General features: G+C 36.8%; 1 protein-coding gene across 2 annotated transcripts; it reads left to right on the top strand.

The window, feature by feature from the left end:
- The first annotated feature begins 1665 nt into the window (after positions 1-1665).
- LOC147283935 (smr (Small MutS Related) domain-containing protein) lies at positions 1666-8864 on the top strand. 2 transcript variants are annotated; one of them, XM_086245247.1, is made up of 5 exons: positions 1666-2139; positions 2487-3397; positions 3703-4112; positions 8366-8435; positions 8561-8864. In XM_086245247.1, the coding sequence occupies exons 2-5, from the start codon at positions 2646-2648 to the stop codon at positions 8646-8648; spliced, it is 1320 nt and encodes a 439-aa protein (XP_086101373.1). In that variant the 5' UTR covers positions 1666-2139; positions 2487-2645; the 3' UTR covers positions 8649-8864. The 2 variants fall into 2 exon arrangements, with proteins under 2 accessions (XP_086101373.1, XP_086101374.1); XM_086245248.1 differs by lacking the exon at positions 1666-2139 and having other exon boundaries at positions 2181-3397.
- The last annotated feature ends 6570 nt before the right edge of the window (positions 8865-15434 follow it).

The raw sequence follows: 15434 nt of genomic DNA, 5'->3' as shown, positions 1-15434 counted from the left end.
CATGAGAATTGACAACAATACCCTTATGAGATAACAGAAAAATGGATGGAAGTAGACGAAGGTGGTGGATTGGCACTAAATAAATAAAGAACAAATTACACGCAGGTACTTTAAGTATACACCCTTGTTCACTTGAGCACCCTAATAAAAAAAATGTTGTTAAAATGTACCTAAACTACTGATTTTGCACACCAAGGTACCTCTGTCAACTATTCCGTCAGGCCTACCGTTAATTGCCTACGTGGCACACTCACATACCGTTAAAAAAATGTCACGTGGACAAAAAAAATAATAAAAAATAAAATAATTAGTAAAAAAACAAAAAACAAAAATTGGACTTGCAGGCTTTGCAGCCTCTCACCCCTCCCTCCGAGACCCACCCACCCCTCCAACCCCAGCCACCTCGCCGCCGACCCACCCGGCCACTCTTTTTCCTCGTCCCTCTCCTCTCTCTCTCTAACTCTCTCTATCTCTCTCCCCGAAACCCTAGCCCAAGCCCAGCCCCGAGCCCTCCTCCCTCCGCCTCCCCCGCGTCGGCCACCCATCCTAGTGACCCACCGGCCACCTCCCTCCCCTCTCCGGCCACCAACTTCATCTCTCTTTTTCTGTCACTCTTTCTCCCTATGTTTTTCTCTCTCTCTCTCAGATCTGAACGAGGGTGGATTTGAGTCAAAGAATCCATGAAAACCAATCAAGAAAAAAAAAAAAACAAAACCCACCTCAATCTGACCATTTGCAGCAGCTACATGCATTGCAGACAGCCTCCCATGCCCTTTGGTCTGCTCCAGAACACTTGATTCTGCTTCCACCATAGCCTGAAGGAGCTCCAAGTCCCCATTTTCAATAGCCTCAAAGATACCATTTTGATGGGGCTCTTTGCAGAGGGTGGAGCTCGGGGCGGGGCGGGTCGGGGCTGGGGTTTCGGGGAGAGAGAGAGTGAGAGTGAGGCAGAGAGAGAGAAGAGGGGGGGCGAGAGAGATGAGGTGGGTGGCTCGGTTGGGGGGAGAGAGAGATCGAGGCAAAGAGAGAAAGTGAGGGGCATGGAGAGAGAGTGAGGCAGAGATAGGAGAGGGGGTGGGTGGTCGGGTGGGTCGGCAGCGTGGTGGGTGGGTCGGCGGCATGGTGACTTGGGTCGGAGAAGTGGGTGGCTGGGTTGGGTGGGTCTTGGAGGGAGGGGTGGGAGGCGAAGGGAGGCTGCAAAGCGTGCAGCTCCATTTTTTTTTTTTTTTTGTTTAATAATTATTTTATTTTTTATTATTTTTTTGTCCACATGACATTTTTTTTAAAGGTATGTGAGTGTGTCACATAGGCAATTAACGACTGACGTGACGGAATAGTTAATAGAGGTACCTGGACGTGCAAAATTAGTAGTTGAGGTACTTCTGAGCAATTTTTTTTTTTTAGAGTACTCAAGTGAATAAAGGTGCATACTTGAGGTACATGCGTGTAAAATGCCCATAAATAAATAAATAAGAAGAAAGTTTGGGTGATAAATAAATAAAATATTTTGTTTCTAAGTGGTGATTACTGATTGCACACAAGCCTCAAAATACAGATGGTATTGGTAATTTATGCAAATTTCTCAAATAGAAAAAAATAATAATAAAGATCTCTATTTCGTAAAACTAAAAATCAAAAAGAAACTTTCGTAAAATTCCCGTTTGTTTTTTTGGTTTCCAACAGAACTCCGGTTGACTTTGTGCTTCGTGGTTCTTCCGCCGCAGCTTCGGAGAAAAGAATCGCCTCTCTCTCTCTCTCTCTCTCTCTCTCTCTCTCTCTCTCTCTCTCTCTCTCTCTCTCTCTCTCTCTCTCTCTATATATATATATATGTATACGAATGCTCTGAGAGAAAACGAATTAGAAAGACTCTTTTCGGACCAAAAAGAGAAAGCCTCTTTTACTTTCTATCTCTATCTCTGCCTCTTCTTCGATAGTGCTTCAAATCTCAGGCAGATTTATGGATATCAGATGCAAAATTGGTTCGTCGGAGTCAGCCAAGTTTTTGAAATTTCTCATATTCCCTGCAATTCTGGTGAAATCTCAGCCGTCAGATCAATTAACGCCTTGGAGTAGTCTTCCCAAATAACACCCAATTATCGGATATCATATATCTATAGATACACACATATATAAAGCAAGGTATCTATTTGATGCCATGTTCATTCAAATTAACGGTTCTCATATCTCTTTTTTTTTTTGAGTTTTTTTAGCTTTATTTTGCCTTATGTTTCTGAGCTTTCTGCTTGAATTCTGCTCTGCTATAATGGAACTCTTGAAGATCATTGAACCTTCATATGCAACCCATTTCAGCTTTCTTTCCATAAACCTTAGTCTCATGCTACAACTTGCTTTCGCTCACACACAACCCACAACCTACTTAATTTTTTTTTTTTTTCTCTATTCCTAAATTTTAATTACAAAGTGAGAGAAAAATGTATTCGGGTTTTTACATTTCTAGTTTTATAATCTTATCTTTTGCGTGCCAGGTTCCCCCCAAAAATCAATATCTCTGAATTGTTGGTGGGTTTGGTACAAATTACAGATTCATCTTGATAGCAAAGAGCCTGTACTGAAATTTTGTTGTCACCATGTTATTAATTGGGTTGAGATGAGTGTTGCTTCCATCTGCTCATGTAGGAAGGAACATGTCACGGGCACGGGCTAAGTCTTCTGGTTGGGCTGCCTTTGATCTCAAGCAGCGCCAGAAACAAGTGCTTGAGCCTCAAAGTGACAAGGACCCTTTCCCACCTATACCAACCACTCTTGCCTCTCTGCACCCTTGTGAAAACGTAGTGAGGAATAATGACCTTTTGAGCAGGCCTTTCTCATCTGTACTCCTCCCTTCCATAGATTGTCCAACTTTGGCAGAGAATAGGAATGACAAAAGACTCTTATTAGATGGTCATTCTAGCCGGAAACATTACAATTGTATGGAAGATCATAGGTCTTCTGTGAGGAAGCTCAAAGATCTTTACTCTTGGGCCAACGATAGCTTGATTGAGGATATTATGGCTGCTGTGGGTAATGACTTTACTGAGGCCTCAACTTTATTAAAAGCAATGGTTTGCCCCACCAGCTCCGAAGAGAATAAGGAGACAAACATTTCAAAAGTAAATTCCAGTTCAGATGTCTCTTCAAGTGATAAAACAAGGGATACAAATTTTCCTCTACAATCTTCTGTTGACATTACTGACATCAGCTCTACGCTTGAGACGTGTCTCGAAGAGAACAACATAGAATTGTTGCATGGCCATCATTGCAGTGGGAAAAAGCTTTCAAACGATGCTGCAAATAGGAAATTGATACTGGGGAGCTTGGAGTCTGTACCCATCGAACCTGAGTGGGAAGAGGATGACGTTTACTTGAACCATCGAAAAGATGCATTAAGGATGATGAGGTATGCATGCTGCATGAACTTTTGCAGGATTTGACTATTAGGTGGTGCTTGGCACTTGCGTTACTTTCTTCTTGTTTGTCATTTTTCTTTCTTATTACTACTTAAGTGCACATGCCTTGTTATGTTAGTGCCTTTCTCTTTGTTTGATCATCCAGCTACAGTGAAGGTATACAGCTCGTGCTTGTTGCCACTTGTTATATAAATAATTCTTCCGTTCCTAACTGGTCCTGATGGGCTTCATGAATAATGTTATTTTTTCCATGCCATATTGTAGCGTTGAAATTCTCATTGCCTAAAATAAACAGGTCAGCATCTCAGCATTCTAAAGCAGCCACTAATGCCTTTGTAAGAGGTGACCATTTTTCTGCCCAAAAACACTCGATCAAGGCTCAAGAGGAATGGTTTGCTGCTGAAAGCCTCAATAACAAGGCAGCCAAGGAAATTTTAAGTATCAGGAATAGCAAAAATGACATGTGGAAATTGGATTTACATGGTCTTCATGCATCAGAAGCAATTCAAGCCTTGCATGGACACCTGCAGAAAATTGAAACTAAAGTTCTATCTAATCATTCTGTGTCACCAAACAGAGTTAAGACGAGTAACAGGGTAATACGTTCTTCATCACTTGACTCTTTTAGTTGTATGGACACAGAGAAATTGGATCAACAACAGGCATCATCAAGGAAAATACCAACATCCTTACAAGTCATTACAGGTATTTTGCTTCCTTCAGTGAATTTATATGATGTAAGAAAAAAAAAATTAGTAGGCATTTAAAGTTGCCTTTTGCTGTTCCCATATGCTTAAGTGCATGCGTGTATGTGTGGCCTTTAATAGTACAAGTACAACTACATGTCATAATCGAATCCACTGAAAAGAATCATATTTATCTTCATGAATTGTTGTTAACTAATTCTTCATTAGAATTATTGCATGAATTTATTGGAGTAATTTGGCCTATGAGTTGTGGTAATAAGTCCTTTTCATATTTATTTATTTTTTTGATAAGAAACATACTTTCATTAAAAAAACAAAACAGTACAACATACAATGCAGTGGACAAGATGTCCACTAACCTATAAGCTCCTAGACAAGAAACTCTAAAAGAATAGCAGATCCAAGTCCTTTTTATTTATTCATTGTCTAAAAATTATCTTGAAGTAAATATCCATATTCTCCACTCCATGTAACTTTCGAGGAATAAGTTTCATCTAAATGCAACATCCAGAGAGCATCATTCTTCATTTAACATATATGATATGTACTTATAAATATACAGAATACTGGTGTCTAGACTTACTGCTTTAGGTAGAAATAGGATCATTCAGGAGAAATTTAATCATTGTATAGTTTATCCTGTGGGTTGAGATTTGGAAAATTATGGATTTAAACTGATAGGTTTAAACTTGAAGGGAAGAAATAATAGCTGACAGACACTGTGGTAAGTTGCTGGAATAAACTGGGCAGCTGCTGGTTTCAGGTTTTAGATTGATTTGAAGGGCTATTTAGGGGCTAAGAGCTGCAGAAAATAAGACTGCTTAACCAACTTATCCTAATAGGATTAGGATTCCTTTCCTTTTAGGATTATGATTCCAATGAAGGCAACTCTTAAATGAATACATAAAGGACTGACATAACACCCAAGAAAAAACTGTAGGAAAACATAGAAATTTATATACCACACATTATTATTAAATATAATATTTGGGCAGGAAAATTGTGAAACCTCATATTTGCCCCTGCACATAAAAACACATAATTCTAAAACTAATGATTTAACTTAGATATTTTTTCATCCCTAAACTCCTACTGAATAACCTTCAAAGACCATATTAGACTTGTAGGCTTGTATTTATCCAATGTTACATGTCGACCCCACACGATAAGCCTACATGTGCCCAATTTCTAAGTTTCATAAAAGTGCAGCCTTTTGATTCTTTCTTTTTTGTTTGTACCATACATTTATTGATCTTATTTTAAGTTCGGAGTTTTAAATGGGATCATGAGTGTGTGGTAATTATTGACAAATGAAAGTAATATTTGAGCGAAGGGTGATTCTATTCACACCCAAAAAACTCCTCACCACACCCATGTTTTAATGAAAATTTTAATGCATTTATACCCCTCTTTAAAATGACTAAAAAAGGCTAAGAAAAATATTTAAATAAATATATTTATAATAAAAAAATTATACAAAAGCAAGGCCAGTCACGGCTGGCCACATACAAGCCCAGGTCGGCCTCTCTCTCTCTCTCTCTCTCAAACAAATCTTTAAAGAATTTTTTTTTTTTTTGTGTTTTGGGAATATACTAGGGTGTGTTGAGTAAAGGTTTAATTTTTAAATTTGGTTCTGGATTTGATGGGTGTGGTGAAGGTTTTGGGTGAAAAAGCTAAGTTGATGAAATCAAATACAAAAGGCTTCATTGGTTTATATATGGCCTTTGATTGACCCTTCCTATGGGCTTCTTGCTTTCTGTAGGAGTTTACTAAATCACAGGTGATGATATGGGCTTGCCTAATTATGAATCCCAACGAAAATTGGGAACCTAAAAAGTGTCAATTTTGTAAAATTTTCAAAGATTTGATTTCTCACAACCTAGGTCATGGGTTCTTTGAATACAACTTGTCTACCATTTAATCAGGAACACTTTCACTGTGAGTAATTTATCAGAAGCTTTGAACCAATACACTCAAAATTTTAGACATGGAGTACCAGATATTGATATTCTCCCGATACCCCCTGATATGTATGTGATACGCCAAATATGTATTGGTTGACTGTTTGGAACTTTGACTGATATTCCACCTATGAGATCAAGAAACGGGAATGAATCTCTTGCAAATTGTTTTTTTATTTTTATTTATAATATTGGGATCTTTTAGAGTTTGTTGTCTACGAGGTTAGTGGACATCGTGTTCACTGCATTGTATGTTGTACTATTTTGTTTTTTTAGTAAAAGTATGTTTCTTATCCCAAAAAAAAAAATTATGAAAAAAACCACTTAGGGGATTGAAAATCTTTCCCTTCATGAACCAGAAGTAGAGGCTGTAGTATATACCCGTGATGACAATGAAGGCAATGATAGTGATGATGAAATGAAGCTAATTAAGAGATGGGGTTCTTTATTTGTCAAAATTTTTGTGTTCTATTATTTTTTGGTATGATGAAAGATGAACATTGCATGAATGAGGAATCAATAGATATGATTGTTATTTAACTTATTCTCTTCAAATACATATATTTATAGTTACTATATTATAATGATAGTGATATTGAATGAAGCTAATTAAGAGATGGGGTTCTTAATTTCTCTAAATTTGTGTGTTTTGTTATTTTTGTAGTATGATGAAAGATGAACATGATGCATGAATGAGGAATCAATAGATATGATTGTTATTTAACTTATTTTCTTCAAATACTTATTTTATGGCCATATCCGTATCCCAATCTTGGAGATTTTCCGTTTCACCATATTATCTTGTATCTGTATATTGTACTCATACAACATAGATCAGAAGTTAAGCCAACTTATGGATAAAGCAAGATACAAAAATAGAGAGGATATAGCTCCATTCTAGGCACGATTGAGTTGTGTGTTATGACAACAATAATTCAACTTGGCTTTCATGTTGCTTTTGTCTTGAAGGTTGTGTCCAGCACGTTAAGTGAGATTTTTCTTTTCCTTTCCCCCAAACTTAAGAAAATGTATATAATTCATCATATATGTTTTCAAGGATCATCGGATTTGTGTTGACATCCAACACATATCGATGACACACACGACTTGCATTAAGGTTATTTAGTATAAGAGTTACGCTTCCCAAAGTCTTCTCTCTTATTTGTGTTCCCTGCTTTGTATGTTGTTCCAAGAGCAATTGATGTAGGACAATAGTAAGAGTAGGGAAGAGAAGATAGAGATCCGGATTCACTCCAGCCTTTGGCATCACACCAAAAGTGTATTGGAATCACTCCAATAAAAAATAGAAAAATTCCGGCATCACACTGGCCTTCGGACACAAGCAGAAAAATCTGATTTCTTCCACCATTAACTTCTCTCAAAGGTTACAAACCAGCCCTTTTATAGAGCCATTGATACATGAACAATAAGACCCACATTTATACACCTAGGAATTCTAAGAGACATAACTCATAACACTTAATGCCTTGAACAGGTGACATAAAGAGACTCTTCATGTGTAAATTGCATTCATTAAATAAAAAAAGACTCTTCATGTGGTGCTTGGAACTTGGATGGACTGATTTAAAATACTTTGAACTTGGCTCCTGCATTAGCAATGGTGGGTTAAACGGAACTCTTGATGGATCTTTTGTATAAGAGACATTGGGGGGAGGGGGGATCTTGGAAGGAGAGAAGAGTAATTTCAACACTTTTTTTTAAAAGGATCTCTAACACTTTTTGTAACACTAAAATGTTGCATTTTAGTAATTGCTCTTCTACCCTATAATGCATTTTATTTGTGTTACTGTTGTTGTATGTTGTTCCAAGATCTATGGTCCTTTAAACCTACTCTTGATGGCCTTTAATGCAGCTTGTTATTACCAAAATACTCTGTTTTAGTAATTGCTTCTCTACAAAGTATAGCCAGTATCATGTTGGCTGGTGTTTGTTCATTATGTGGCAAGATGAAAAAAGAGTCTTTGTGGAAACCCTAGAATGCATATGTTTTTCTATCAAGGGAATCGCATAAACATCATTAGTATATGCCTCAATTAATATTAAATGTAGATGGGACTAATTACACTACAGCTTTTTGTATGCATCTTCTTGTGGTCTATGAGGTCTGTAACATGGGTCTTTTAGATAAGGTGTTCACCTTTCCTAAGTTGAGCTAGATTCTATCCTTCCCATGTCTTGTTTCAAGTTAAGATCGAGATTGCAATTATTAACCTAATTGGCATTAACAGTTACAGGATGGCGACCCTGATTTCTTTTCTTACAATTACAGGTATAGGTAATCATAGCCGAGGACAGGCTGCACTTCCAACCGCTGTGAGAAGTTTCCTTAATGAGAATGGGTGACATATCTTTCCTCTATAAAAAATGCTTATAATTCACAGAATAGTTTTCTTTAGTTTCCTGATATCTTTGGTTGTAGTATTGTTTATTTTGCTTATTTGAATGATGAAATGTTATATTGCAGATATCGTTTTGAAGAGTTGAGGCCAGGTGTGATCACTGCTCGGCCTAAGTTCCGTCATATCAAGTACCCAAATCACTCTTCGGTCTAGCATTAACTTAATGCTCTGCATTTCATTCTTTAGACTGATCTATGCCCTGTACTAATTATGGCGGTTCCCTTCATGTTAAGGAAAACTCCTATTTATGTGATTACGAGTAAGGATTTACCTTTGTATGATTAATTAGTGAGATACTTTGTATTGTTAACCTAAGTTATGTTCTAATTTGAAAATAAAAAGAATCTCATCTATGTAAGGCTTGTTTAATTGTCGAAGAGCTTTTTTTTTGCCCCGGAAGTTAAGTATTGGGCCGGGTGACTGTGGGTTATTTTATTTATTTATTTATTTATTTTTCATTTTGGCATTCTAAATAAAGTACCCTAAAAAAAACTGTTAAATAGATAACTTAAGTTAAAACAATAAAATATAAATGTAAAATAATTATAAACCTTCTAGTTAGAGAAAAAAATCTTTTTTAACCCTCACCCAAAATCTACCTCTCCCATAACCTTTAATATTACACTTAATATTTCTCTAAACCCCTAGTCAACTAATACCCAGTTAAGTTTGACTCCCCATCTTTTAATTTTTTAGTTTTATCCCTTTTATTTATTTTTAATTTTCATAAAATTTTAATTACGTTTTATTTTATAATTCCAATCTCTATATTTTTACCCCATCTTGTTTTTTAAATTTTCCCTCTCTATTTTTGCGTTCTCTCCCTCTCTCTTCCCCTCGGTGAGTGCACCGTTGTTCGGCGACGGTTTTCGGCCATACTGGTTCCACCATGCTCGCCTCTCTTCTCGCTTCCTCCCTCTGCCCTCCACTTTCCACGAAACCCAACAACAACAGCGGATCAACCCAGGTAGACCCAAGCTCCTTTGTCGGCGATCTCCATTTTCCGACAACATCACAGTCTAACTTTGGCACCAATAGCTTCCTTTCCTCACGACGAACACGGTGGTACCCACCGATCATCCAACCGACCCTTGATGGCGATGGAACGATGCTAAATAGCAGCGAAGCCTCCACCGACGATCTCTCTTTTCCAACAGCGTCGCAACCTAGCTATGGCACCAATAGCTTCCTCTCTTCACGATGAGTCTCTCCATGTCATTTCCTCACTCCGACCACCACTGGGCACGGCTTTTGCGAAGCTACAAAGCTGCGACTTCTTTGCCCATTATCTGGCGACTCCAGCGACCGTTGGCCTTGACACAGGTATGGAATCAAATCTCTTTTGCGTTATATTGCTATTGGTTGTGTTTAATTGAATTGGTTTTTGAAGAAATTGAAATCCCTAATTTTGAACCCACGGGCATTGCAGACAATTGAAAGGGTTGCTAAGCTCCAGTTGCAGTTATTCTGAATTTGATGGTTTGGGTGAAAGTGTAACTGTTTTAGTCAACGTGTAATTGCCTTTTAGTCAAGGTGTAATTGTTTCATCACTTAATTTAATTTCAGTAAGTGAATTCATAACTGAATTCTTCAATTCAGTTTCAATGTAATTAAATTATTGGCAAAAAAAAAAAAAATTCTTGAAATTCAGTTTCAGTGTTTGATTTTAGTTTTAGTGAAATATTGAGTTTCAGCAAAAAATTTAGTTTTAGAAAAAACTTCAGTTTCACCAAAATTTAGTTATAGTGACATCAGCGTGCGTCAGAAAGGTAATTTATGATTATAAGTTATAGGGGGTTTTAAGAGAGTTTTTAGATAAGTAGGGGTTTAGGTAAATTTTTTGGGTGGTTATAAGGTTTAAAATTACTCACTAAAAATATAATTGTGAGTTAATATTAAACAAAAAAGTTATAATTTTATGTTAAGGAAATCAATTGACGTGCGGAAGAGCGTCTGTATAAGAATTTATTCTGTATAAACGATATATTGACACGTGGTATAATCAGTCTATGTATTATAATATAGGTGGATATTATTAATACTATACCCTACTAATATAAATACATCATCTAATAATACTCTTATATATTAAATTAGTTATACTACATGACGACATATCGGTTATATTTTATAATTTTTCATTAAAAGCTAGTTATTAAAGACATGTGTGCACTATGACATCATTTGATGACTTTACAAATTTTTATTGTTTAATTCATCAAGGGGACAACAAGTCAGCGAGTCAGCAAGAGATGGACAGATCCACAATTATTTATAGTGATTTAGGTAAAGCCGTAAAGGCAGTTGCTAAAGAAGCCATTTGTCGCAAGCCTGATCAAGATGAGTATTTATTTTATTTTTTATATTTTTTACTAAATTTTGTTATTTAATTAGATTTTGATTGTATGATTAATACTGTTTTCAAACGTGATAGGTGGAAATCGGACCGAAAGAAAGTTATAGGTGGAAAATGGTCAACGAGCTGAAGGAAATTACAAAACATAATTAGTTGACCAAAAACACAAAAGGAACGGGTATAATGCATTAAAATAAGATAGTGGGAAACAAGTAGGTCATTTAATAAAGGCTTAATTATCGATTTACCACCCAAAACTGTAACTCATTTCCATTTTACCACATGAAAGTTTTTTTGTCCCAGATTACCACCTGTAACTTACATCCGTGTCTCATTTTACCTTGTTCCGTCAACAATTCCGTTAATGCTGACGATCTGGCCGTTAATGCTGACGTGGCGCGCTAGATGTGCGCCACGTGTCACATCTTTTTTTTATTTTTTCACATTTTTTTATTTTTTTATTTTTATAAACTTTGAAAATTAATTAAAAATAGCTCCGAACTTAGAAAAATACAAAAAAAATTCCTACGGACTCGTCTTGACTAGCAATAATTTACTATAAGGTTAAATTACCAATTTGCCCTCTAAAAATTTTCAAAAAAAATTAGAAAGTCCAAATTTATTTCTAAAAAATTAAAATAAATTTTCCTCTATTAAATAAATTCTAGAAAAAATTCTAGAATTTTCGTAAACTCTTGGACAAATTCTCAAAAATATTTTGAAAAATTACCAAAAGCTTGTTTTAGAGAATTATTTCGAGACTTTACAAAAATTTTAGAATTTTTCTAGAATTTATTTTATAGAGAATTTTATTTTTCTCTAAGACCGAGAGGTCTTTTGGGTAGCAAGTGTTCACGAGAAAGGCATTGTTAGTTTTTAGAAGACTAACGGTGCAGACCTCATATTTTTTGGAGTTCGGGAGATTATTCTATGAATTTTCAAAGAGTCTAGAGTATTTTAATTTTCTAGAAATAAATTTGGACTTTCCAAATTTTTTGGAAATTTTTAGAGGGAAAATTGGCATTTTGACCCCATAGTAAATTAGTACTAGTTAAGACAAGTCAGTAGGAATTTTCCGTGTATTTTTCTAAGTTCGGAGCTATTTTTAATTAATTTTCAAAGTTTATAAAAATAGAAAAATCAAAAAAATTAAAAAATACAAAAAAGATGTGACACGTGGCGCACATCCAGCGCGCCACGTCAGCATTCACGGAATTGTTGACAGAACAAGGTAAAATGGGACACGGATGTAAGCTACAGGTGGTAATCTGGGACAAAAAAACTTTCAGGTGGTAAAGTAGGAATGAGTTACAATTTTGGGTGGTAAGTCGATAATTAAGCCTTTAATAAATCAATGAGATATATGGAGGAAGCCTGCAGATTTCACAATTTCACTTAGGATCCGTTTGGCAACATTTTTATATAATATATTTGGTTTAGATCAAAGTTTAAGAAGGAAAAATAAAAAAATGGCTAGTGAAAAAAAGAGATAGATGTAACAATGTAAAGGGATAATAGAAAATGTATATGAACAAGTTAACATGAGGAACAAGTGTCAGAGAATCTGACTCACACAATAATTACTAAAAACAATTTCAAACAATTTTCCTTTTTAAGTTTTTACCCATGCATTCTCTTTTATTTTTTCTTCAAATAAATTAAGCTCAGTTAACATGAGAGATAAGTGAGGAACAATTCGATGCACTCTATGATTATTAGAAAACAATTTTTTTTCAAGTTTATTTTCGTGCATTCTCTTTTATTTTTTATTTTTAAACAACAATCTGGCTCAATTATCATGAGGGACAAGTGAGGAACAATCCAACTCTATTTTCTTAATTGAGAACAAAATGTCATCAAACAGACCCTTAAGTCATCAAGCTAGCCTCTCGATGTCCATAGGCCTTTTTTTTTTTTTTTTAAACTATGTACTTTATGAGCAACATATATAGTTAAAAAGTTAGATTTTAAAATAATTACAATAGCAATAAAAGATAACAAATAATGTTGGTCAATTGTTTTTGTGGAGAGTAGTTCCTTTTTTAAAGGAACACGTTCTTCCTTTTTACTATTTTATTTTATATTTTTTAATTTAATTGGGATTTACTTTTTTGCCCCTTACTAATTAAAATTGTTATGTTTGAATATTTATATTAACCTAGGACAATTTTGGAATTCTAAAAATTTCATCCAAGAAGGGAGTTTGTTTTATATAGAGGACTGCTATATGCATATATACTATTTTTCCTCTTATTACACACCCCTCTATCTCATCTATTGAATTACAATTCTGACCCTCACCCAAATGATCATAAATTAAGGATAACCCACCCAAACCCAGCCACTCTAAGTCTCGACCCCACCGCACGCCAGCGCCGCCCTTGTCGCTGGCAGTTTAAGCCGTCAACCTCCCTTTCTCCCTCCTTCCTTCTTTGTCTCATTCATCTATCTCCTCTCTTCCTTTCTCTCTATCGCTTCTCTCTTTGTCACTCTCTCCGATAAGCCGACCCCTGCAATTGATCGGAGAGAGAGTGACAGAGAGAACCAAGAGAGAGAGAAAGAGAGAGAGGAGAGAGAAGGAAGGAGAGAGAAATGAAGGTCAGCGGCTTGAACCAGACAATAGTGGCGGCGCCAGCTCACAATGGGGTTGGGGAGGTTGAGAATTCGGTTTTTTTTTTTTTTTTCAATAAGGGTATTTTAAAAATAAATTTTAGGGGTGTTTATTAGAAATTGATGAAATTAAAAAAAAATAAAGGTGTGAGGTGATAAATGAATGTGTAGTAAGAGGAAGAGAGGTGTGCATACAATAGTTCTCTTTATATCTAGATATATATATATATAGATATAGTTAATAAATTTGGTCTTACTTACTAATTAAAATCGTTTTGTTTTAATATTTATATTAACCTAGGGTAATTTTGGTATTCTAAAAATTTCACCGGAGGGAGTTTAATTACTTTATAAATATTAATGTAGATTTAGAGATCAAAATGAGTCTTCATTATGAATAAGTAAAAAAAAAAAAAAAAATAATTATCATTAAATGCGCGATTAAAAAAGCATTGAGGTTTCAATTCAGGGCGGGTCTTGGAGAGAGCTAAGCAAGGCAACTCACTAATCTGCTTCGGGTCCCCAAATTGTTTAGATTTTTATAAATTGTATTAGGCCTAAGTGTTGATGCAAATTTCCGTAAGAGGGATGCAACAACTTAGAGGTGGTGACTTGGTTGATCCGAAGCCTTGCTGGATGATGATGTGAGATCCTCCTGTAAGAGAAACAAGATCAAAGGAGATGGACCGGTGTGGTACCAGCCAAACACGCTCCGATGATGAAGTCAGTGATGGTGTTTGATGGTAGGTGAGGAAGAACAAAGGATGAACTTGGGAGAATAGGAAGAACAAGGCAAATGTTCTGGGTTTATTCTCAGCAAGTTGAGTATGCTCTTGGGTGAGTGGGAATTTTTTGTAAGTGTTTGTCTGGTGAGGGGTTGATAGCTAGATCCTTGGTTTTGCACATATGAGTTGGTATATATAGGCAAAGGAGATTGTGATGAGTAAGTTACCTGCATGTGACTGGCTGGTTGAGGAAGATCCACGCGTTCGGTCGTGAACAGTGGCATGCACAGCTACCCACCTCCTTTGCATTCAATGCTGCATTGAATGCAAGTATGGAAGATCCAGGTGAACTCCCCCATAAGTCATGAATGCAGGCTGGATTGTCTCCTTTGTCAGAAGACCTTTGTCAGGTGCATTTAAGAGTGGCGGTTCACCCCAGTGTGATCTTCTTGGGAATGGCGGCGGAGAACCGAGCCGATCCGAATACATGTTCTTATGCGTATACATGAAGCCCATGTGTGATCAGATCGGGCAAGGAGATCCCGACCGAGCCGACCCATTAGACAGGGATCCCTCCGAGTCATAACTGGCTGGCGTTAGGACTCGAAACGAGATTTCTTCCGAGCCGAGCCGAGCCGAACCGGGATGACCGTGGAAAGATGAACACTCAAACCCTTGAACGATCGGTTCGGCTCGGACCGGGCATGGAGGTCTCGGCACAGAGACCTGATCTGAGCTGGTAGGGGAAGTGCTGAGCAGTGATGATGTGGAGGTCAAAGTCTGACTACTGAGAAGTCAAACATTTGAAGTCAGGTCTGACCAGCCACGTGTTCGGCCCTGATTGGCTGTTGGATTGGTGTGGGTTTATCCACAAACAGGAGTCCCCCAGCTTCCGATCCGAGCGGACAGTGATGGGTTGGAAGTTGAAGTGTGGTGTCTTTCCCAAAGATGGCATGTTGCTTGATCCGAGCCGAACCCTACATGCCCATGTTCCTTAAGACCCGAACAAGTGATGACTTGTGTTTGGCCAAAGTATCTCGGGGACAGGTGAAGGGACGTTTGGTGTCTGCATGGGGGAACGTAAGGGTCACATCATTTATGGGTATTTTGAATGTTTGACAGGTGTCAAGATCTGGGATTTGAAGCGCCACTTTTGGATGGCTGGGATCAGTTTGCATGGGGATATAAAAGGGGTGTTTCTCTCTCTTCCCTTTCATTTTCCAGTTTTCAAGCTTTCTTTCTCTGCAA

The sequence above is a fragment of the Dryas octopetala genome, chromosome 5, assembly GCF_963921425.1.
Source record: "Dryas octopetala chromosome 5, drDryOcto1.1, whole genome shotgun sequence".
Classification (NCBI taxonomy): Eukaryota; Viridiplantae; Streptophyta; class Magnoliopsida; order Rosales; family Rosaceae; genus Dryas; species Dryas octopetala.
The sequence above is the reverse complement of the archived record's forward strand: the minus strand, read 5'-3'. Positions and strand labels throughout refer to the sequence as shown.